We start from the raw sequence: 25,298 nt of genomic DNA on the forward strand, positions 1-25,298 counted from the left end.
GTATGAGGTGTACGGAGCGGAGCCGTGTGTGTATGAGGTGTACAGAGCGGAGCAGTGTGTGTATGAGGTGTACGGAGCGGAGCCGTGTGTGTATGAGGTGTACAGAGCGGAGCAGTGTGTGTATGAGGTGTACAGAGCGGAGCCGTGTGTGTATGAGGTGTACAGAGCGGAGCAGTGTGTGTATGAGGTGTACAGAGCGGAGCAGTGTGTGTATGAGGTGTACGGAGCGGAGCCGTGTGTGTATGAGGTGTACGGAGCGGAGCCGGGTGTGTATGAGGTGTACAGAGCGGAGCAGTGTGTGTATGAGGTGTACGGAGCAGAGCCGTGGGTGTATGAGGTGTACAGAGCGGAGCAGTGTGTGTATGAGGTGAACAAGGCGGAGCCGGGTGTGTATGAGGTGTACAAGGCAGAGCTGGGTGTGTATGAGGTGTACAAGGCAGAGCTGGGTGTGTATGAGGTGTACGGAGCGGAGCCGTGTGTGTATGAGGTGTACAAGGCAGAGCTGGGTGTGTATGAGGTGTACAAGGCAGAGCTGGGTGTGTATGAGGTGTATGGAGCGGAGCCGTGTGTGTATGAGGTGTACAAGGCGGAGCTGGGTGTGTATGAGGTGTACAAGGCAGAGCTGGGTGTGTATGAGGTGTACGGAGCGGAGCTGTGTGTGTATGAGGTGTACAAGGCAGAGCTGGGTGTGTATGAGGTGTACAAGGCAGAGCTGGGTGTGTATGAGGTGTATGGAGCGGAGCCGTGTGTGTATGAGGTGTACAAGGCGGAGCTGGGTGTGTATGAGGTGTACGGAGCGGAGCCGTGTGTGTATGAGGTGTACAAGGCGGAGCCGGGTGTGTACGAGGTGTACGGAGCGGAGCCGTGTGTGCAAGGTGTGCGGAGCGGAGCCGTGTGTACGAGGTGTACGGAGCGGAGCCATGTGTGTACGAGGTATACGGAGCGGAGCCGTGTGTGCAAGGTGTACGGAGCGGAGCCGTGTGTGTACGAGGTGTACGGAGCGGAGCCGTGTGTGTACGAGGTGTACGGAGCGGAGCCGTGTGTGTACGAGGTGTACGGAGCGGAGCCGTGTGTGTACGAGGTGTACGGAGCGGAGCCGTGTGTATGAGGTATACGGAGCGGAGCCGTGTGTGTACGAGGTGTACGGAGCGGAGCCGTGTGTGTACGAGGTGTACGGAGCGGAGCCGTGTGTATGAGGTATACGGAGCGGAGCCGTGTGTGTACGAGGTGTACGGAGCGTAGCCGTGTGTGTACGAGGTGTACGGAGCGGAGCCGTGTGTGTACGAGGTGTACGGAGCGGAGCCGTGTGTATGAGGTATACGGAGCGGAGCCGTGTGTGTACGAGATGTACGGATCGGAGCCGTGTGTGTACGAGGTGTACGGATCGGAGCCATGTGTGTACGAGGTATACGGAGCGGAGCCGTGTGTGCAAGGTGTACGGAGCGGAGCCGGGTGTGTACGAGGTGTACGGAGGGGAGCCGCATGTGCAATGTGTACGGAGCTCAGCCGCGTGTGTAGGAGTAACTATGTGTGGCCATTATACTGTAGGCAATATCATGTGTGGCCAATTGTACAGTATGGAGCATCATGTGTGGCCATTGTACAGTATAGAGCACTATGTGTGGCCATTGTACAGTATGGACAGGGGCGTAACTACCGCGGTTGCCACTGCGACCGGGCCCGGCAGGTCAGGGGCCCGGGGCCGGCAGGTCAGAGCAGGGCCGGACTGGCCATCGGGCACTTCTGGCAAATGCCAGAAGAGCCGGTGCCAGTCATGGGCTGCTCGATCCGCCTCCCCCCGCCACCGACTCACCCCCCCCGCCGTCGCATTCAACTATACCGGCGTCTATGACGCCGGTACAGTTAAATGCAATGACGGAGGAGAGAGCGTCTACAGACGCTCCCTCTCCCATCATTCCCCGCTCTGCCTCTGACACTGCAGGTGCGCGATGACGTCATATCATCGCGCACCTGCTGTGTCCCGGGCAGACTGCAGCCGAGCCTGAGATCGGAGCAGGAAGCAACGCTGGCAAGAGGAAAGGTAAGGAGAGTGTTTTTTTGTTTTTTTTACTGGACTGTGGGGGCATTCTCGGGGGGGCGAGAGATGCGGGCTGTGCTGTATAGACCACTGTGCGGGCTGTGCTGGATAGACCACTGTGCGGGCTGTGCTGGATAGACCACTGTGCGGGCTGTGCTGGATAGACCACTGTGCGGGCTGTGCTGGATAGACCACTGTGCGGGCTGTGCTGGATAGACCACTGTGCGGGCTGTGCTGGATAGACCACTGTGCGGGCTGTGCTGGATAGACCACTGTGCGGGCTGTGCTGGATAGACCACTGTGCGGGCTGTGCTGGATAGACCACTGTGCGGGCTGTGCTGGCACCCAACACCATATTGCAGTGCAGGGGATTCCTCCTGCACAGCAACAGTCCGAGGCGTATCTAGGGGAAGGGGGCAGCCGGGGCACGTGAGAGACAGGAAGCAGCTCCAGTCATCACGATGAGACAGCTTCTCAATCTGTTTTTTCCCCCTCATACATCTCATGTACCTCTGAATGAGATCGTATTTAAGAGAAAGCCAAAATAACCCCGGGACAGAAGGCGAGAGCAGGGGGGAGGTGCGGGACAGAGCCGCTTTAGTCAGGAGAAGCTGAGGAGCTGCAGCCGGTTTACATCAGCCACCCCTGTACCAGAGAGGAGATTGTGAGTTGTGTATATGAGCTGGTATCTCTGGTGTGTGTGTGTGTGTGTGTGTGTGTGTGTGTGTGTGTGTGTGTGTGTGTGTGTGATATCTGTAGTATGTGTGTGTGTGATATCTGTAGTGTGTGTGTGATAACTGTAGTATGTGTGTGATATCTGTAGTATGTCTGTGTGTGTGTGATATCTGTAGTGTGTGTGTGATATCTGTAGTGTGTGTTTGATATCTGTAGTGTGTGTGTGATAACTGTAGTATGTGTGTGATATCTGTAATATGATGTGTGTGTGTGATATCTGTAGTGTGTGTGTGATATCTGTAGTGTGTGTGTGATATCTGTAGTATGTGTGTATGTGTGATATCTGTAGTGTGTGTGTGATATCTGTAGTATGATGTGTGTGTGTGTGTGTGTGATATCTGTAGTGTGTGTGTGATATCTGTAGTGTGTGTGTGTGAGGCAGCGGCGTAACTACCACGGTCACAGCTGCAAGCGGCTCTGGCAGGTCAGGGGGCCGTGTGTCCCCTTGAGCCTGTCTCCCTTATGCTTGTGTCCCCATGTGCCAGTCTCCCTTGCCCATTAGTCCCTGTGTGTCCCCATGTGCCTGTCTCCTATGTCCCCTTGTGCTTGTGTCAGTCTCCTTTGTCCCCTTGTGCTTGTGTCAGTCTCCTTCGCCCACTAGTCCCTGTGTGTCAGTCTCCCTTTCCCACTAGTCCCTGTGTGTCCCCTTGTGCCTGTCTCCCTTGTCCCCTTGTGCTTGTCCCTTGTCCCCGTGTGTCCCCGTGTGCCAGTCTCCCTTGTCCACTAGTCCCCATGTGCCCTTTGTGTCAGTCTCCCTTGCCCACTTGTCCCCATGTGCCCCTTGTGTCAGTCTCCCTTGCCCACTAGTCCCCTTGTAACCTTCTCCCCTGCCTCCTAGCCCCCATGTGTCCCCTTGTGCCTGTCTTCCTTGCCCACTTGTGCCCTCTCCCCTGCCCCCTAGTCACCATTTGCTCGTGTCTTTCTCACTGCCCCTGTATGGAGGGGCTGCATTATACTATGAGGGGGGCTGCATTGTATTCTATGGGGGTTACATTGAATTTTATGGCGGGGGGGGCCCCATTTGGAAGTTCGCACCGGGGCCCATAACTTTGTAGTTACGCCACTGGGTGCATATGTTTCTATTATACTTTTCCTCTGATTGTTCCACTCCTGATTTTGGCTACAAATACTGATGTAAAATACTGACCAAATACTGACCGTGTGAAAAACAAAGAAGTGTAATATAAAATCGAATTATGGATAATCATAATGGTGTTTGGTGTGTCCAGGATGGTGAAATTGAACTTGGAAATATGGTGGTCATATTATTCTACTAGGAGGGACTGTAGGAAAATATAACAAATTACAATCATGTCTTTGCACCAATTTTCCATGCTTCCTCTCACTATGGCCAAGAAAGGGGTGAGATGTGGATGAGACCCAATATCCAATCCGGAAAAACTCATTGTCAGACCCGTGAGATACAACATGCATTGTAGATCTGTCCTCATTTCTGCCAGGACATCTCACAGATTCCATCCGTCAGAAGTTTCTGTATGTAACCCTTTTATTTTTGCACTGTTTGGGCCTAATATAGATGTCTCTTCATTTTTTTTTTCATTTATTTGTAACTTTATTAGCACCGTACCTCTTTTTTGTATATTAAATCTACAATGTAATACGTTTGTTACTTGCTGCTCTAAACGTACCCACAACCTACAGATCTTCAGACCAAGTTAACCCTTTCTGGCATATCTGTCATATTTACTCTACAGATAACAACTGTTCCATCTGCATTGTCCTCTATGGATTTGAGGAGATTTTGAGAGGATAGCCTCACAGCCCCATTTATTTATACTATTTTGTCCTTTTGCAACTTACTGTATATATTTCTTTAGATTGTGTGACATAATCTTTGGCCATATTATATATAAACTTCTGATCACATGTACATTTTGTACATATTATGCAAAGCAAAAAAAAATCTATTTGGTTGAAACGTTAATGTTGGAATATAATCTGTCTTTCCTTGCCGAAGCAAATAAAACTGGAGAATTAAAAAAGCATTTTTATTGTCTATAAACTTTATCGTTCTGGGATTACAAATCATTTTAGTATTTCACATTTCTTCCTGCTGTTCCTCTCATGTTTGGAATAAAGTAACTGACTTTTTCATACATTGGTGAGTGTCGCATCTGTTTCTGTCTACTTGGATATATTTATTTCTTTGTAACAGAAAAAAGAGCATCCCGGAGTAATGCTATAAAAAGCACCATAATTATACAATTAAAGAAACAAGACAGAAGAAGAATCAACACCTTGGAAATGTGGTGCGGGAGAAGGAGGTTATCAATACCATGGATGGCAAGAAGAACAAGCATCAATTTTGGAACGAATTAAGCTAGACAATGTCACTCAAAGCAAAGGATCACCAAACTACAACTTGCTTATTGTGGACAAATCATACGAAGAGAGCAATCACTGGAGAAGGACATCATGGTCGGAAGACCAGAAGGAACAAGAAGACCAGCAACCAGATGGCTTGTTATAATCAAGACTATAGCAGAGAAGAACCTGGTGGACCTGTCTAGGCTTGTACAAGATCAATCTTCCTACAGATCACTCATAGAATCATAGAATGTTAGAGTTGGAAGGGACCTCTAGAGTCATCGTGTCCAACCCCCTGCTCAATGCAGGATTCACTAAACCATCTCAGACAGATGTCTGTCCAGCCTCTGTTTGTCCATCAAGTCGCCATGGCTCAAGCCCAAGCCAAACGCTGCTAAAAAAAATATATGCATCTAGTTCTATCTGTCTTTCTGTCTGTAAAGTAAAGAAAAGTGAAAAAGTGGGCAGCACTCAATAGCAAATGGCATGCAAAAGACAGGTGTCTTTAACCCCTTCATGACCCAGCCTATTTTGGCCTTAATGACCTTGCCGTTTTTTGCAATTCTGACCAGTGTCCCTTTATGGGGTAATAACTCAGGAACGCTTCAACGGATCCTAGCGATTCTGAGATTGTTTTTTCGTGACATATTGGGCTTCATGTTAGTGGTAAATTTAGGTCGATAATTTCTGAGTTTATTTGTGAAAAAAACGGAAATTTGGCGAAAATTTTGAAAATTTCGCAATTTTCACATTTTGAATTTTTATTCTGTTAAACCAGAGAGTTATGTGACACAAAATAGTTAATAAATAACATTTCCCACAAGTCTACTTTACATCAGCACAATTTTGGAAACAATTTTTTTTTTTTGCTAGGAAGTTATAAGGGTTAAAATTTGACCATTTTTTTTAGGGACCACCTCACATTTGAAGTCAGTTTGAGGGTCCTATATGGCTGAAAATACCCAATAGTGACACCATTCTAAAAACTGCACCCCTCAAGGTGCTCAAAACCACATTCAAGAAGTTTATTAACCCTTCAGGTGTTTCACAGCAGCAGAAGCAACATGGAAGTAAAAAATGAACATTTAACTTTTTAGTCACAAAAATGATCTTTTCGCAACAATTTTTTTATTTTCCCAATGGTAAAAGGAGAAACTGGACCACGAACGATGTTGTCCAATTTGTCCTGAGTACGCTGATACCTCATATGTGGGGGTAAACCACTGTTTGGGCACACGGCAGGGCTTGGAAGGAAAGGAGCGCCATTTGACTTTTTGAATGAAAAATTGGCTCCAATCTTTAGCGGACACCATGTCGTGTTTGGAGAGCCCCCGTGTGCCTAAACATTGGAGCTCCCCCACAAGTGACCCCATTTTGGAAACTAGACCCCCCAAGGAACTTATCTAGAAGCATAGTGAGCACTTTAAACCCCCAGGTGCTTCACAAATTGATCCGTAAAAATGAAACAGTACTTTTTTTTCACAAAAAAATTATTTTAGCCTCAATTTTTTCATTTTCACATGGGCAACAGGATAAAATAGATCCTAAAATTTGTTGGACAATTTCTCCTGAGTACACCGATACCTCACATGTGGGGGTAAACCACTACTTGGGCACATGGTAAGGCTCGGAAGGGAAGGCGCGCCATTTGACTTTTTGAATGAAAAACTATCTCCATCGCTAGCGGACACCATGTCACGTTTGGAGAGCCCCTGTGTGCCTAAACATTGGAGCTCCCCCACAAGTGACCCCATTTTGGAAACTAGACCCCCCAAGGAACTTATCTAGAAGCATAGTGAGCACTTTAAACCCTCAGGTGCTTCACAAATTGATCTGTAAAAATGAAAAAGTACTTTTTTTTCACACAAAATTTCTTTTAGCCTCAATTTTTTCATTTTCACATGGGCAACAGGATAAAATGGATCCTAAAATTTGTTGGGCAATTTCTCCTGAGTACGCCGATACCTCATATGTGGGGGTAAACCACTGTTTGGGTGCACGGCAAGGCTCGGAAGGGGAGGAGGGCCATTTGACTTTTTGAATGGAAAATTAGCTCCAATCGTTAGCGGACACCATGTCGCGTTTGGAGAGCCCCTGTGTGCCTAAACATTGGAGCTCCCCTACAAGTGACCCCATTTTGGAAACTAGACCCCCCAAGGAACTTATCTAGATGCATAGTGAGCACTTAAAACCCCCAGGTGCTTCACAGAAGTTTATAACGCAGAGCCGTGAAAATAAAAAATAATTTTTCTTTCCTCAAAAATGATTTTTAGCCCAGAATTTTTTATTTTCCCAAGGGTAATAGGAGAAATTGGACCCCAAATGTTGTTGTCCAGTTTGTCCTGAGTATGATGATACCCCATATGTGGGGGTAAACCACTGTTTGGGCGCACAGCAAGGCTCGGAAGGGAAGGCACGCCATTTGGCTTTTAGAATGGAAAATTAGCTCCAATCATTAGTGGACACCATGTCGCGTTTGGAGAGCCCCTGTGTGCCTAAACATTGGAGCTCCCGCACAAGTGACTCCCATTTTGGAAACTAGACCTCCCAAGGAACTAATCTAGAAGTGTGGTGAGCTCTTTAAACCCCCAAGTGCTTCACAGAAGTTTATAACGCAGAGCCATGAAAATAAAAAATAATTTTTCTTTTCTCAAAAATGATTTTTAGCCCACAATTTTTTATTTTCCCAAGGGTAACAGGAGAAATTGGACCCCAAAAGTTGTTGTCCAGTTTCTCCTGAGTACGCTGATACCCCATATGTGGGGGTAAACCACTGTTTTGGCACACGTCGGGGTTCGGAAGGGAAGTAGTGACATTTTGAAATGCAGACTTTGATGGAATGCTCTGCGGGCATCAGGTTGCGTTTGCAGAGCCCCTGATGTGCCTAAACAGTAGGAACTCCCCACAAGTGACTCCATTTTGGAAACTAGACCCCCAAGGGAACTTATCTAGATGTGTGGTGAGCACTTTGAACCCCCAAGTGCTTCACAGAAGTTTATAACGCAGAGCCGTGAAAATAATAAATGTGTATCCTTTCCTCAAAAATATTTTTTTAGCCCAGAATTTTTTATTTTTGCAAGGGTAACAGGAAAAATTTGACCCCAATAGTTGTTGTCCAGTTTCTCCTGAGTACGCTGATACCCCATATGTGTGGGTAAACCACTGTTTGGGCACATGCCGGGGCTCGGAAGGGAAGTAGTGACGTTTTGGAATGCAGACTTTGATGGAATGGTCTGCGGGCATCATGTTACATTTGCAGAGCCCCTGATATGCCTAAACAGTAGAAACCTCCCACAAGTGACCCCATTTTGGAAACTAGACCCCCCAAGGAACTTATCTAGATGTGTGGTGAGCACGTTCAACCCCCAAGTGCTTCACAGAAGTTTACAACGCAGAGCCGTGAAAATAAAAAATAATTGTTCTTTCCTCAAAAATTATGTTTTAGCAAGTAATTTTTTTTTTTAAAGGGTAACAGGAGAAATTTAACCCCAACAGTTGTTGCCCAGTTTGTCTTGAGTACGATGGTACCCCATATGTGGGGGTAAACCACTGTTTGGGCGCACGTAGGGGCTTGGAAGGGAGGTAGCACCATTTCACTTTTTGAACGCAAGATTGGCTGGAATCAATGGTGGCGCCATGTTGCGTTTGGAGACCCCTGATGTGCCTAAACAGTGGAAACCCCTCAATTCTAACTTCAACACTAACCCCAACACACCCCTAATCCTAATCCCAACTGTAGCCATAGCCCTAATCACAACCCTAACCCCAACACACCCCTAACCACAACCCTAACCCCAACACACCCGTAACCCTAATTCCAACCCTAACCCTAATCCTAACCCTAATCCCAACCCTAACCCTAATCCCAACCCTAACCACAACTGTAACCCCAACACACCCCTAACCCTATCCGTAACCCTAACCACAAGCCTAATCTTAACCCTATTTCCAACCCTAGCCCTAATTCCAACCCTAACCCTAAGGCTATGTGCCCACGTTGCGGATTCGTGTGAGATTTTTCCGCACGATTTTTGAAAAATCTGCAGGTAAAAGGCATTGCGTTTTACCTGCGGATTTACAGTGGATTTCCAGTGTTTTTTTGTGCGGATTTCACCTGCGGATTCCTATTGAGGAACAGGTGTAAAACGCTGCGGAATCCGCACAAAGAATTGACATGCTGCGGAAAATACAAAGCAGCGTTTCTGCACGGAATTTTCCGCACCATGGGCACAGCGGATTTGGTTTTCCATAGGTGTACATGGTACTGTAAACCTGATGGAAAACTGCTACAAATTCGCAGCGGCCAATCCGCTGCGGATCCGCGGCCAATCCGCTGCGGATCCGCGGCCAAATCCGCACTGTGTGCACATGCCATAACCCTAACCCTACCCCTAACCCTACCCGTAACCCTAACCCTACCCCTAACCCTAACCCTACCCCTAGTTCTAACCCTAGTTCTAACCTTAACCCTAGTGGAAAAAGAAAAAAATATATTTTCTTTATTTTATTATTGTCCCTACCTATGGGGGTGATAAAGGGGGGGGTTTATTTATTATTTTTTTATTTTGATCGCTGTGATAGAACCTATCACAGCGATCAAAATGTACTTTTACCGAATCTGCCGGCTGGCAGATTCGGCGGGCGCACTGCGCATGCGCCCGCCATTTTCCAAGATGGCGGCGCCCATAGAGAAGACGGCCGGACACCGGGAGGGACATCAAAGCTAGGTAAGTATGAGGGGGGGGCATCGGAACACGGGGGGGGATCGGAGGACCGGGGCAGCGGACAGGAGGACCGGGGGAGCGGACAGGAGGGAGAAGGGGAGCGGACAGGAGATCGGGGCAGAAAGGAAGACAGGGGGGGCGATCGGTGGCGGTGGGGGGGGGGCAGATCGGGGTCTCCAGCCATGGCAGATGGTATTGCAGCATTGGCCATGGCTGGATTGTAATATTTCACCATTTTCATAGGTGAAATATTACAAATCGCTCTGATTGGCTGTTTCACTTTCAACAGCCAATCAGAGCGATCGTAGCCACGGGGGGGTGAAGCCACCCCCCCTGGGCTGAAGTACCACTCCCCCTGTTTCTGCAGATCGGGTGAAAATGGAGTTAACCCTTTCACCCGATCTGCAGGAACGCGATCTTTCCATGACGCCACATAGGCGTCACAGGTCGGATTGGCACCGACTTTCATGACGCCTACGTGGCGTCAAAGGTCGGGAAGGGGTTATTGGCTCATGTAAACAGGTGGCAAGTGAGCCTTTACCTATCTATCTATCTATTATCTATGTATTATCTATCTCTCTATCTAACTATCTATCTATTATCTATCATCTATTTATCTATCTGTCTATGATCTATCTATTATCTATCTAGCTATCTATTATCTACTGTGAGGCAGTGACCCCTGTTACAGCTAGGGGGCGCTCTTTGTGCTCTCTAGAATGCGCAGTGACCCATGTTACAGCTAGGGGGCACTGTTTGTGCTTTCCAGAATGTGCAGTGACCCCTGTTACAGCTAGTGGGCGCTGTTTGTGCTCTCCAGAATGCGCAATAACCCCTGTTACAGCTAGCGGGCGCTGTTTGTGCTCTCCAGAATGAGCACGGAGGCGTTCTGAGGCCATGAGGCGGTATTGCAGTCACAGGTGTAGCTGTGATTGCAATGGGGAAGCAGTGACTGGTTAAAAGCACTGTAGTAGAGTGGGAAAGGTGTCAGTGTTGGTTTGGAAGCAGACAGAGCAATTGTCTGCAGAGCACTCCCTGTGTGAGGCAACACAGGGGCAAGAGGAACCAGAGAAACTGACACTCTGCGTCTCGGGCTGTCTTTTGTTTACCTGGCTGCGATCTGGAGGATACAGCGTGCTGTGCACTGCATGAGTAAAGAGACTTGGTCCCGACGTACGGTCACCCAGGGAAACTGGACAAAAGGAAGTCCGGCCTGTTTAGAAACTGCAAACATAAAGCCATGTACTATGTATTCTTATGGACTGTGTGAAGTAACACATTAAAGGAACGTTTTCTTTGAACTTGTTTGGGTCACTGCTAGGTTTGATCGATCACCCTAAAAATCGGATTGGAAAGGATCGGTCCAATCACACTTGAAAATCAGCGATTGGGAATTCCGATTTCCGATCCTCACTAAAGTCAATGGGGATAAAAAATCAGAAATCCTAAAACACCTATTTTACATTGTGGTGTTTTCTAAACGACTAAAAATCTATGTATTTAAAATCTATGTATCTATTGATATATCTATCTATAAATATATCTATAGATTGATATATCCATAGATATATAATAGAAAGGCCGATGTTTCTTGATGAGCGTTTAGTAAAAAAAAAAAAACGGAAAAAAATGGCGTGGGCTTCCGCGCAATTTTCTGCACCAGAGGGGGAAAGCCGACGGCGGGGGGCCAATATTTGTAGCCTGGGAAGGGTGTAATACCCATGGCCCCTCCCAGGCTATGAATATCAGCCCGCAGCTGTCTGCGTAGCCTTTACTGGCAATTAAAATAGGGGGACCCCCCCAAAAAAAATGACATGGGGTCCTCCTATATTTTTATAGCCAGAAAGGCAATGCAGACAGCTGCGGGCTGATATTCATAGCCTAGAGAGGGGCCATGGATGGTACAAATACCAGTCCGCAGCTGCCCCGGAAATCGCGCATCTGTAAGATGCGCCAATTCCGGCACTAAGCCCCTCTCTTCCCACTCTTGAGTAGCAGTGGGATATGGGGTAATAAGGGGTTAATGTCACCTTGCTATTGTAAGGTGACATTAAGCCGGGTTAATAATGGAGAGGCGCAAATAAGATGCCTATCCATTATTAATCCTAGAGTAGTGAAAGAGTTAAAAAAAATTAAGACACAGCCAGAAAAAAGTATTTTATTATTCTTAATTTAACCATACTTACCATTCTCGATTGCCTGCAAAAAATGTAAAATAATAAACCGTATACTACCTGTCCGCAGTAGTCCAATTAACAACGAGTGTCACGCGACAATCTCCCCTATAGAACAGTAACATCGGGTGATGTCACTGCTCTATAAGACCTCCAGTGACACACTGACAGGAGACAATGGCTCCTGCAGTGCATCACTGAGAGGTTACCTCAGTTCAGGGTCTCACTTTATGCCATTGCTGCGTGGGAACTTTCTCACACAGCAGTGCCAAAAGTGAGACTAGGGACTATTATTTACAGTGGCGGAGGAATACAGTGCGGAAGGATATCTTCCGCCATTGTATTCCCGGAGCCCCTAGAGAGCGGTCGCATCAGCTGATGCTGCTGCTCTCCACGTGAGAACGTCGTGGCCGTGGGACACTCGTTTTTATTGGATTTCTGCGGATCAGGGAGTATAGTGTTTGTTTATTATTTTAATATTTTTTAAAGGTGACACTGGCTTTGAGGATCAAAGTGACAAGTGATGGTGAGTATGTACTCTATGTTATATGTACTGTATATGTATGTATTTTATGTAATGAGATGAAACGTTGCCATGATGGGCTATTAAAACCTGAACACTTTTTGAAACTTATTTGCAATGGTGTGCTGCCTCTGACTTTTTCGGCTCTTATTATAAGGTTTGGTACATGCCTGAGGGGCTTTGCACTCTGAATTTGTTTTTCTGTGCTGCTCTCACTTTTTGCAATTATCTATCTATCTATCTATCTATCTATCTATCTATCTATCCATCTATTATATATCTATCTATTTATTATCTATCTATCTATCTATCTATCTATCATCTATTACTATCTATCTACAAAATTCCAATTGCAAAGAGTAAGGACATTATTGGCTAAATGCAATGTTTCAGTTCATATAATGTGGACTTTTTTAAATCTATCTATCTATCTACCTATCTATCTATCATCTATCTATCTATCTATCTATCTCATATCTATCAATCTCATCATCCATATATCTACTATTGTTTTGTCTGTATCTATTTTCCGATTTCTGATTTCTGGCGGTCAGACTCCCGGCACCCCTACAGATCAGCTGACTGGCTGGCGTTAATATACAGACAGTACAATTAGGCTGGCACTGCTGTGTCCTGCCTCAGGCACAGCTGTTTTACATCAGTAGCTTCAGCCTTCACACACAGCGGTGAGGTTTCTGTTCTCATCTCGATGTAATCATTGGGTTCTGATATCAGAATGTGTTGTTTATACAAACCCTCATCCCGAGAACAGCCAGCGGTCCATCGCTATGTACCAGAAAAACTGTTTAACTCACCTTTGGAAGAGCATATTTTGGAAGCTTCATCTGCACAAAGTCTTTTCGCCGGTAGGATACATAGTATTTACTCTGGTTTCCTGCTGTTGTCTGAAAAAAAAGTCACAAGCAAATTGTAAAATAATAATATTAATGCGTTTCATATAGCATAATTATTAAACTATGATAATAGGAAAAATGGCACATACTGTACTCTACTGATCGTGAGTTATATCCTGTATCATGCTCCATAGCTGCACTCACAATTCTGCTTTTGCAGTCACTGTGTACATACATTACATTACTGATCCTGAGTTACATCCTGTATTATACTCCAGAGCTGCACTCACTATTCTGCTGGTGCAGTCACTGTGTACATACATTACATTACTGATCCTGTACTGATCCTGAGTTACATCCTGTATCATACCCCAGAGCTGCACTCACTATTCTGCTGGTGCAGTCACTGCGTACATACATTACATTACTGATCCTGAGTTACATCCTGTATTACACTCCAGAGCTGCTCTCGCTATTCTGCTGGTGCAGTCACTGTGTACATACATTACATTACTGATCCTGTACTGATCCTGAGTTACATCCTGTATTATACCCCAGAGCTGCACTCACTATTCTGCTGGTGCAGTCACTGTGTACATACATTACATTACTGATCCTGTACTGATCCTGAGTTACATCCTGTATTATACTCCAGAGCTGCACTCACTATTCTGCTGGTGCAGTCACTGTGTACATACATTACATTACTGATTCTGAGTTACATCCTGTATTATACTCCAGGGCTGCACTCACTATTCTGCTGGTGCAGTCACTGTGTACATGCATTACATTACTGATCCTGTACTGATCCTGAGTTACATCCTGTATTATACCCCAGAGCTGCACTCACTATTCTGCTGGTGCAGTCATTGTGTACATACATTACATTACTGATCCTGAGTTACATCCTGTATTATACTCCAGAGCTGCACTCACTATTCTGCTGGTGCAGTCACTGTGTACATACATTACATTACTGATCCTGTACTGATCCTGAGTTACATCCTGTATCATACCCCAGAGCTGCACTCACTATTCTGCTGGTGCAATCACTGTGTACATACATTACATTACTGATCCTGTACTGATCCTGAGTTACATCCTGTATTATACCCTAGAGCTGCACTCACTATTCTGCTAGTGCAATCACTGTGTACATACATTACATTACTGATCCTGTACTGATCCTGAGTTACATCCTGTATTATACCCCAGAGCTGCACTCGCTATTCTGCTGGTGCAGTCACTGTGTACATACATTACATTACTGATTCTGAGTTACATCCTGTATTATACTCCAGAGCTGCACTCACTATTCTGCTGGTGCAGTCACTGTGTACATACATTACATTACTGATCCTGAGTTACATCCTGTATTATACTCCAGAGCTGCACTCACTATTCTGCTGGTGCAGTCACTGTGTACACACATTACATTACTGATCCTGTACTGATCCTGAGTTACATGCTGTATTATACTCTATAGCTGCACTCACTATTCCGCTGGTACAGTCACTGTGTACATACATTACATTACTGATCCTGAGTTACCTTCTGTATTATACTCTAGAGCTTCACTTACTATTCTGCTGGTGCAATCACTGTGTACATACAATACATTACTGATCCTGTACTGATCCTGAGATACAACCTGTATTATATCCCAGAGCTGAATTCAGTATTCTGCTGGTGCAGTCACTGTGTACATACATTACATTACTTATCCTGAGTTCCATCCTATATTATACTCTAGAGCTGCATTCACTATTCTGCTGGTGCAATCACTGTGTACATACATTACATTACTTATCCTATACTGATCTTGACTTACATCCTATATTATACTCTAGAGCTGCACTCACTATTCTGTCGGTGCCGTCTCTGTGTATATACATTACTGATCCTGTATTATACTCCAGAGCTGCACTCACAATTCTGCTGGTGCAGTCACTGTGTACATACATTACATTACTGATCCTGAGTTACATCCTGTATTATACTCCAGAGCTGCACTCACTATTCTGCTGGTGCAGTCACTGTGTACATACATTACATTACTGATCCTGTACTGATCCTGAGTCACCTCCTGTATTATACTCCAGAGCTGCACTCACTATTCTGCTGGTGCAGTCACTGTGTACATACATTACATTACTGATCCTGAGTTACATCCTGTATTATACTCCAGAGCTGCACTCACTATTCTGCTGGTGCAGTCACTGTGTACATACATTACATTACTGATCCTGTACTGATCCTGAGTTACATGTTGTATTATACTCCAGAGCTGCACTCACTATTCGGCTGGTGCAGTCACTGTGTACATACATTACATTACTGATCCTGTACTGATCCTGAGTTACATGCTGTATTATACTCCAGAGCTGCACTCACTATTCTGCTGGTGCAGTCACTGTGTACATACATTACATTACTGATCCTGTACTGATCCTGAGTTAGCTTCTGTATTATACTCCAGAGCTGCACTCACTATTCTGCTGGTGCAGTCACTGTGTACATACATTACATTACTTATCCTATACTGATCCTGAGTTACATCCTGTATTATACTATAGAGCTGCACTCACTATTCTGTTGGTGCCGTCATTGTGTATATACATTACTGATCCTGTATTATACTGCAGAGCTGCACTCACTATTCTGCTGGTGCAGTCACTGTGTACATACATTACATTACTGATCCTGCACTGATCCGGAGTTACATCCTGTATTATATCCCAGAGCTGCAGTCACTATTCTGCTGGTGTAATCACTGTGTACATACATTACATTACTTTTAGTTTGGGGAATTGCATTGTGGGAAGTTCAGTCTTTACACCAGATAGTTTACAATTCTGTTAAAAAATGGTTCCATCCTCTCTATTACAGGAGCTAATGTATGGCTTCAAGCATCTGCTGAAAACCTTGCTTACTATTTTCAGCAACAACCAGCAGAATTGTGATTGTAGCTGTGGAGTATAATACAGTCTGATATTCAGAATCAGTACATGATAAGAAATGCAATTTACCGATTTAATCTGCTTATTATTAGCATACATTTGATACATTGGTTTTCATATCTATTGCATTCTGTGGGTGGTTTCAAGGGGTTAGAAACTTTCCATCTAATTCCTAATGGCGGCTACAGTATACCCCTGAGTTGGCTGTTAGATGAATGCTCATTTGGGTCAACAGCTATTAAATGGGACTCCACTACTCCCATGCATACTTGATTTGGATGAGCGTGTATATGTTTTGTATTGGAGAAAGGAGTAAGATGCTGCCAGCAGATTATTTCCCCTAAAACAAAAGGATTGGGCATGTTGAAATCCAATATGCTCATTCTTTCTTTTCATCGAAATCAGGCGAGAGTTAGGTGTCATGCCGTAGCTATGCAGGTAGAAGCACGCTCCACTAGATGGCAGTAGAGTGCAGGAAAGACTGCAACACTTGCCATAGCAGACGTGCAGCGATGCAGCGAGGCCACCACCAGGTGGCAACAGGGTAGTCAAACATGCCGCGTCAAAACCAGGAGAGTAACATAGCACAAAGGGGGAAATCAACTCAGAGTCAGAGACGCACCAGAGGGTCAATACCAGACGGAAGCAGAAGTACCAGGAGCAAAAAACAGAGTCAGGTCAGAGCCAAAGCCGAGTCAAGAACCAGAGTCCAAACACAAAGGGAAAACACTGAGCCAGAATGGGGAAGGGGAATAAACAGACACAGGAACAGTCAGGTATCACAGCAGGACAAATCAGGATGTAACCAGAGCCAGCTACTCATGCCGTAGGCAGAAGCTATAAATGACACCGCCTGCAGGATGCAACGGAGCTAAATAGCAAACCTGAACTCAGACTGAGGCAGAGCAAAGTTAACCGCTTGAGATCAGCCCGGGAAAAGGGCAGACAGGACTAAAACCCGGACCGGATCATGACATTAGGATACCAAAATACACATTAGATGGCTGGCTAGTTCCACCAAGATTGGCAAGATCGGCAACCATTCATCTGGTCTGCATAGTCACTATATGATTATGGGTTTATGTGTTATTTTCTTTGAGCCTCTCCATGTAGCCACATTTAAACTCTGTCCACACACCTCATGAGCTAATTTCAGGAACTGTTGTAGGAAAAAAAGGGTTGATGTTCCTAGAGGTAGCCGTGATTGTAAATTCCCATGTAGCAGCAGAACCTATGTTTACCTTCCATTTTCATAAATCACTCAACCTCGCATCATATCTCGACAATGTGCAGTTCATAAAGGAAGAAGCCATTTATACCATCAATCACTGTCCCTCCTCATCACTGCAGCACGAATGTCAAACAAAATGAATTACCCCTATCTGCTGCTGGTAGCACTTTTGATTTAAATTCTTTATTTTGACATAAGCAGGAGATTCAGGAGGTAACAGTGAAGTGGCCGGACACTACACAGAATTTAATTAGATTGCGTAGATTTATGGGGCAAAGGGATTGTATAATACATCCTGCTGTGCCTGGCTTTTTGATTATTTATTGTACTGAACACTGGAACAGTTATGTCTTCAGATAAAGTTACAGAAAGATCAAATACAGCATCACTTTCATACTTGTAGAGTAGCAAAGGCAAACCTATGTGGAGACTGGTAAGCAGGAGTATAACTCTAAGGCTTCTGATAAGCAGGAGCATACCTCTAAGGCTTCTGGTAAGCAGGAGCACACCTCTAAGGCTTCTGGCAAGCAGCGGCATACCTATAAGGCTTCTGTCAAGCAGCGGCATACCTATAAGGCTTCTGGTAAACAGGGGCATACCTCTGTGGAGTCTGGTAGGCAGGGACGTACTTCTGAGGCTTCTGGTAAGCAGGGGCAATACCTCTGTAGAGTCTGCTAAGCAGGGGTACACTTCATAGGCTGTTGGTAAATGGGGTCATACCTCTGTGGAGTCTGGTAAGCAGGGGTCTACTTCTGAAGCTTATGGTAAACAGGGGCATATGTCTGTGGAGTCTGGTAAGCATGGAAAATACCTAAGTGGAGTCTGGTGACCATGGGCATACCTATAAGGCTTCTTGTAAGCATAGGCATACCTCTGTGGCGTCTGGTAAGCAGGGGCATACCTCTAAGGCTTCTGGTAAACAGGGGCATATCTCTGTAGAGACTGGAAAGCAGGAGCACATTTCTGAGGCTGCTGATGAATGGGTTCATACTGCTGTGGAGTCTGGTAAGCAGATGTCTACTTCTGAGGCTTCTGGTAAGCAGGGGCAAATCTCTGAGGCTTCTGGTAAGCAGGAGATTCCTCTGTGGCTTCTGGAAAGCAGGGGCATTCCTCTGTGAAGACTGGTAAGCAGGGACATAAATCTGAGGCTTCTCGTAAGCAGGGGCAATACCTCTGTGAAGACTGGTAAGCAGGGACAAACTTCTGAGGCTTCTGGTAAGCAGGGGCAATACCTCTGTGGAGTCTGGTAAGCATAGGTCTAATTCTGAGGCTTCTGGTAAGCAAGGGCATATCTCTGAGGCTTATGGAAAGCAGGAGCATTCCTCTAAGGCTTTTGGAAAGCAGGGGCATTCCTCTGTGAAGACTGGTAAGCAGGAACATACTTCTGAGGCTTCTGGTAAGCAGGGGCAATACCTCTGTGAAGACTGGTAAGCAGGGACAAACTTCTGAGCCTTCTGGTAAGCAGGGGCAATACCTCTGTGGAGTCTGGTAAGCATAGGTCTAATTCTGAGGCTTCTGGTAAGCAAGGGCATATCTCTGAGGCTTATGGAAAGCAGGAGCATTCCTCTAAGGCTTTTGGAAAGCAGGGGCATTCCTCTGTGAAGACTGGTAAGCAGGAACATACTTCTGAGGCTTCTGGTAAGCAGGGGCAATACCTCTGTGAAGACTGGTAAGCAGGGACAAACTTCTGAGGCTTCTGGTAAGCAGGGGCAATACCTCTGTGGAGTCTGGTAAGCATAGGTCTAATTCTGAGGCTTCTGGTAAGCAAGGGCATATCTCTGAGGCTTATGGAAAGCAGGAGCATTCCTCTAAGGCTTTTGGAAAGCAGGGGCATTCCTCTGTGAAGACTGGTAAGCAGGAACATACTTCTGAGGCTTCTGGTAAGCAGGTGAATACCTGTGTGAAGTCTGGTAAGCTGGGGCATACCTCTGTGGAGTATGGTAATCACAGGCATTCCTCTAAGGCTTCTAGCAAGCAAGGGCATACCTCTAAGGTTACTGGTAAGCAGGGGCATACCTCTATGGTTACTGGTAAGCATGGACATACCTCTAAAGCTACTGGTAAGTGGGGGCATACCTTTAAGGATTCTGGTAAGCAGGGGCATACCTTTGTGGAGTATGGTAAGCAGGGGTCTAATTCTGAGGCTTCTTGTAAAATGGGGTATACCTCTGGGGAGTCTAGTAAGCAGGGGAATACCTCTGTGGAGACTGGTAAGCAGGGGCACATTTCTGAGGTTTCTGGTAAATGGGGTCATACGTCTGTGGAGACTAGTAAGCAGGGACATACTTCTGAGTCTTCTGGTAAGCAGCGGCAATATTTCTGTGGAGTTTGGTAAGCAGGAGCATACCTCTCTGGGATATGCTAAGCAGGTGCAAAACTCTAAGGCTTTTGGTAAGCAAGGGCATACTTCTGAGGCTTCTGGTAAGCAGGGGAATACCTTTAAGGCTTCTAGTAAGCAGCTGCGTACCTCTGAAATGTCTGGTAAGCAGGGACATGCCTCTGAGGTTTCTGATAAGCAGGTGCATACTTTTAAAATGTCTGGTAAGCAGGGGCATACCTTTGAGGCTCCCAGTAAGCAGGGGCAAACTTCTGAAGTGTCTGGTAAGCAAGGGCAGGCCACTAAGCCTTCTGGTAAACGGGTATACCTCTGAAGTGTCTGTTAAGCAATGCATACACCTGAAGCCTCTGATAAGCAGGGGAAAAGTTACAAGGCTTTCGATTACCAGGGCATACCATTTAGGATTTTGTTAAGCATGGGTATACTTCTGAAGCATCTAGTAAGTAGGAGCATACCTCGGACATAATGCTTTGTGTAATTAAAACATACACGCCAGAGATTTCTGAAGTAGAGTCACACCACTGAGGCTTCCTGTAACAGGTAACATCTCTAAGTTCTCTTGAAATCAGTTAAGACATTTCTAAAGCTTCTGCTTAACAGAAAGACACCTTTGGGTGTTTCCTGTAAACACTGATGGTATAATTTTAAGAATCTACTATATAATTGTCTAAGGGTCACTTCCGTCTTTCTGTCTGTCTGTCTGTCTTCCTGCCTGTCTGTCTGTCATGGAAATTCATTGGTTGCGGCCTCTGTCTGTCATGGAATTCCAAGTCGCTGATTGGTCGTGGCAAAACAGCCACGACCAATCAGCGACGGGCACAGTCAGGCAGAAAAATGGCCGCTCCTTCCTCCCCGCAGTCAGTGCCCACAGTCCATACTCCCCTCCAGTCTGCCCTCACACAGGGTTAATGGCAGCGGTAACGGACCGCGTTATGCCGCGGGTAACACACTCCGTTATCGCTGCTATTATGCAGCATGAATAGTAAAACGATCTAATGTTAAAAATAATTAAAAAAATTAAAAATCGTTATATACTCACCGTCCGTCGGCCCCCGGATCGACAACAGGCTTTTCCCGCTCACGACGCTCCGGTAACCGGTCCATGCTGCGATCTCGCAAGATGATGACGTAGCGGTCTCGCGAGACCGCTACGCCATCATCTCGCGAGACCGCAATGCACTCTTGAGACCGGAGCGCACGAGCAGCGTCGGTAACCGCTTCGCTTGGATCCGGGGGCTCCAGAAGGTGAGTATACAACTATTTTTTATTTTATTTCTTTTTTTTAACAGGGATATGATGCCCACATTGCTATATACTACGTGGGCTGGGCAATATACTACATGGGCTGTGCTATATACTACGTGGCTGGGCAATATACTACATGGGCTGTGCTATATACTACATGGCTGGGCAATATACTACATGGGCTGTGCTATATACTACGTGGCTGGGCAATATACTACATGGGCTGTGCTATATACTACGTGGCTGGGCAATATACCATGTGACTATACAACATGGGCTGCGCAATATACAACGTGGGCTGCGCAATATACAACGTGGGCTGCGCAATATACTACGTGGGCTGCGCAATATTCTACGTGGGCTGCGCAATATACTACGTGGGCTGCGCAATGTACAACGTGGGCTGCGCAATGTACAACGTGGGCTGCGCAATGTACAACGTGGGCTGTGCAATGCACAACGTGTGCTGCGCAATATACAACGTGGGCTGCGCAATGTACTACATGGGCTGCGCAATGTACTACGTGGGCTGCGCAATGTACTACGTGGGCTGCGCAATGTACTACGTGGGCTGCGTAATGTACTACGTGGGCTGCGCAATGTACTGCGTTGGCTGCGCAATGTACTGCGTTGGCTGCGCAATGTACTGCGTTGGCTGCGCAATGTACTGCGTTGGCTGCACAATGTACTGGGTGGGCTGCGCAATGTACTGCGTGGGCTGCGCAATGTAGTGCGTGGCTGTGCAATATACTACGTGGGCTGTGCTATACACTACGCTTACATATTCTAGAATACCCGATGCGTTAGAATCAGGCCACCATCTAGTATGATATAATTTAGCGAAAAAATTGAGTATGATCATCACTAAACAGGGACTGCAGCTCAGTCTTACTGTATATAATTCCACATGTGTTAATTCATAGTTGTGATGCCTTCAGTGTGAATGTACAATTTTCATAGTCACGAAAATACAGAAAAATCTTTAAATGAGAAGGTGTGTACAAACGTTTGGTCTGTACTGTACGTATGTAAATATCTGTGGCTATGTGTATTTATACAGTTGGTATGTGAATGTATGGAACCTAAAACTCACAGGTGAAGAATTTTCGATTTGATCAAGTCACCAAAATAATGGCCACTGACATTTTACACATGGCAGAAGATTTCATTAGCCACAGAAGGCTGACATGACTTCAGGTGTAAAACCAGGTGCTTCCTCATAATACCTTGCTTGCTATCACATCACACTATATAGTGCAGCCAAGTAGGAGGGACTATCAGAGCCAGAGCACTAATAAAAGCTGAGGCAGAGAATGCAGCAGCAATTTTAAAATAGTGAGAGGACATCAAAGCTAACCGCTCAACAATGGAGACAAGAAGAAAAATCCCCAAAAGATTTGACAAATATTCCAGACAATACTGTGTTGTATAAACTGCAGCATTGAAACAGAAACAAATAAGAGTAGTAGTCTGCAAATAATATAGAAGTTTAATTAATAGGGAGAGACAGAGATAGGAGAGGAGCCTGCAGCAGTGCCAGACTCAGTGTGAGTGATCAGTGATATGGTGTAGCTGGCATCTGTCCCGTTGCAGTTGAATTATAATTATTAATTTATTTCTTCATTCATAATGCACTACACAGCATTACTCTGATGACAGATTTACTGCCCCTTGGCATTCTCTCAAGCAGCTTCATCAGGTTGTCACCTGGAATAGCTTCTAGTGATGAGCGCAAGTGCTCGCTATTCGAGTTTGCCTAGGGTGCTCGGGTATGCACCGAGTAACACAGGTGCTCGAGTGACATGCTCAAGTCTGTGCGGCTGTATGTTTAGTAGTTGTTTGACAGCCACAAAAAATGCGGAGATTGCCTAACAAACACGGGCAATCCCACGTTTTGTAGATGTCTAGCAACCACGAAACATATTGCCACAGGGACACGAACATGTCACTCAGTCACCCGTGATACTCGAGCACCCTAGGCAAACTCGAGTAATGAGCAATCGTGCTCTTCAAGAGTTTATTTGTGGAATCACTGTCTTCAGAAAGTGTTTATAACCATCAGGTGTTTTGCAGAACAGTGTTGGAACCCTATTCCTCAATTATTCTAAGCCATAATATGACAAGAACCACTGAACTGAGTAAAGAGAATTTACATTGACTGACCTTCATGTCAAAGAATGATGCAATCTGGAAAATTACTAGCGCCTTGAAGGTATTCTCAAGTGCAGTCACCATCAATTGCTATGATGAAACTGGCTCTAATGAGGACTGCCCTAGTAAAGGATGACCAAGAATTAACTCTGCTGCAGAGGATAAGTTCATCAGAGAAACCAGCCTCAGAAGCAACAAATTGACAGCTCCTCAGCTAACAGCCCTCAAAAATGAAGCACAGACATCAAGTAGCAGACATATCTCAATATTAACAGTCCCGAGGAGATTGTGAGAAGCTGCCTTCATGGTCCAATTGCTGCAAAGTCACTACTGAGGTCCACAAACAAGAAGAAAAGAGATGTTTAAGCCAAGCAACAAAAAAATGTGATGTTAGATAAAAGGTAATATGTCCTGTGGTCTGATGAGTCAAAATTTGAGACTTTTGGTATCAACCATGTCATGTCTTTTGTGAAGAGCATAAAAGGTGATTGGATGGCTTTGACATGTGTGGTGCCCACCGTGAAGCATGAGGGGGAGATGCTCTTTGGGACTTTACTGGTGACACTGTTAGGCCCCTTTCACACATCAGCTTTTTGCTGTCAGTCACAATCCAGCGAATTTTGAAAAAAATGGATCTGGCAAAAGTTGCTGCCGGATCCATTTTTTTTCTCATAGATTTGTATTAGCGGCGGATTGCTATGGATGGCCTCACGTTTCATCCGTCGTTTGCCGGATCCGTCTAAAATTGTTGGTCAGGCGGCCGTAAAAAACGGACATAGTAACGTTTTTTGTGTCCGTGAAAAAAACAGACAGCGTTAACTAGAATGGAAGACAATGGCGCCAGATCCGTCAAATGATGGAATCCGGCAACGGATTCCGTTTTTTTAAACTGAGCATGCTCCGATTTTTTTAGAATACAATTAGCCGATTAGCTAGTCAGATCTGGCGAAAAAACGGATCCGTTGCATCAGTTTTTCTCAATCTGCGACGGATCCATTTTTTTCAAAATTCGACGGATTGCAACTGAAGGTAAAAAACTGATGTGTGAAAGCAGCCTTAGTCACTTATTAGAAATACAAGAAACACACAGCATGGCTACCACAACATTCTCCAACGACAAGCCATCTCATCTAGTTTGCACTTAGTGGATCAAACATTTATTTTGCAGCAGGGCAACAACCCAAAACACATGTGCAGGTAATATAATGGATGTGTGACCAATGAGAAGAGGGATGGAGCCTGTGTCAGATGACATGGCCTCCACAAGCACCTGACCTCAACGCAATTGAGATAGTTTGGGAAGAATTGAACTGCAGAGTGAAGGCAAAGCAGCCATCAAGTGCTCTGAAATAGTGGGAATAATTTCTACAGTTGGAAGCCATTCCAGGTGACGGCCTGATGAAGCTGCTTGAGAGAAAGCCAAGTGAGAGTAAATCTGTCATCAGAGTAAAAGCAAGGGGGGTTCTTTGAGGAATCTAAGGTTTAACACATTGTGGTTTGTTTCACACGTGTTATGTATTCCTTGGTTCCATATGGGTTCCCTAATGGTTCTGCTGCCTTCAGTCTGAATCTACAACGTGGACATTCCGAATAGAAAAAGGAAAATCACTGCATCAACAAGTGTGTCCAAACTTTTGACAGTATATATACCATATATATAAACAAATTAATTTAGTGGCTTGGACTGTAACTAGAACACTGGTAACACCGGAAGCCCCAGGAGTAGTCTGTCTTGTGGCTGATTCTATGTAGACCCCTTTTAGCCAATTATGGTGCTTGTTAAGACCATAGTTTTGCAATAATGGAGATGGTGCACTGATAGATTTCAGGAGGCGAGGATTTTGATTTTCTAACAGAAGCCATTTCTGATTAAAACTGGCAAGTTAGAAGTGAGGGTCATTGTAACCTTGGAAGAATCCATTACGTTCTCCAGTTCGGCAGAAGACATGCCTATTGATTTTTTTATACAATGTAATGCTATTAATGTATAATCATTA

At 45.4% G+C, this 25,298-nt stretch overlaps 1 protein-coding gene across 3 annotated transcripts in view; it reads right to left on the reverse strand.

Moving 5' to 3' along the window:
- Positions 1–25,298, reverse strand: part of SORCS2 (sortilin related VPS10 domain containing receptor 2) — a 1,081,958-nt gene that overhangs the window by 192,956 nt on the left and 863,704 nt on the right. For all 3 annotated transcript variants that reach the window (XM_077280087.1, XM_077280089.1, XM_077280090.1), the window contains exon 8: positions 13,338–13,427. In XM_077280087.1, coding sequence (XP_077136202.1) covers positions 13,338–13,427 — 90 coding nt within the window. The remainder of the gene's footprint in view (positions 1–13,337; positions 13,428–25,298) is intronic.

This window comes from Ranitomeya variabilis, chromosome 1 (genome assembly GCF_051348905.1).
Source record: "Ranitomeya variabilis isolate aRanVar5 chromosome 1, aRanVar5.hap1, whole genome shotgun sequence".
In the NCBI taxonomy this organism is placed as follows: domain Eukaryota; kingdom Metazoa; phylum Chordata; class Amphibia; order Anura; family Dendrobatidae; genus Ranitomeya; species Ranitomeya variabilis.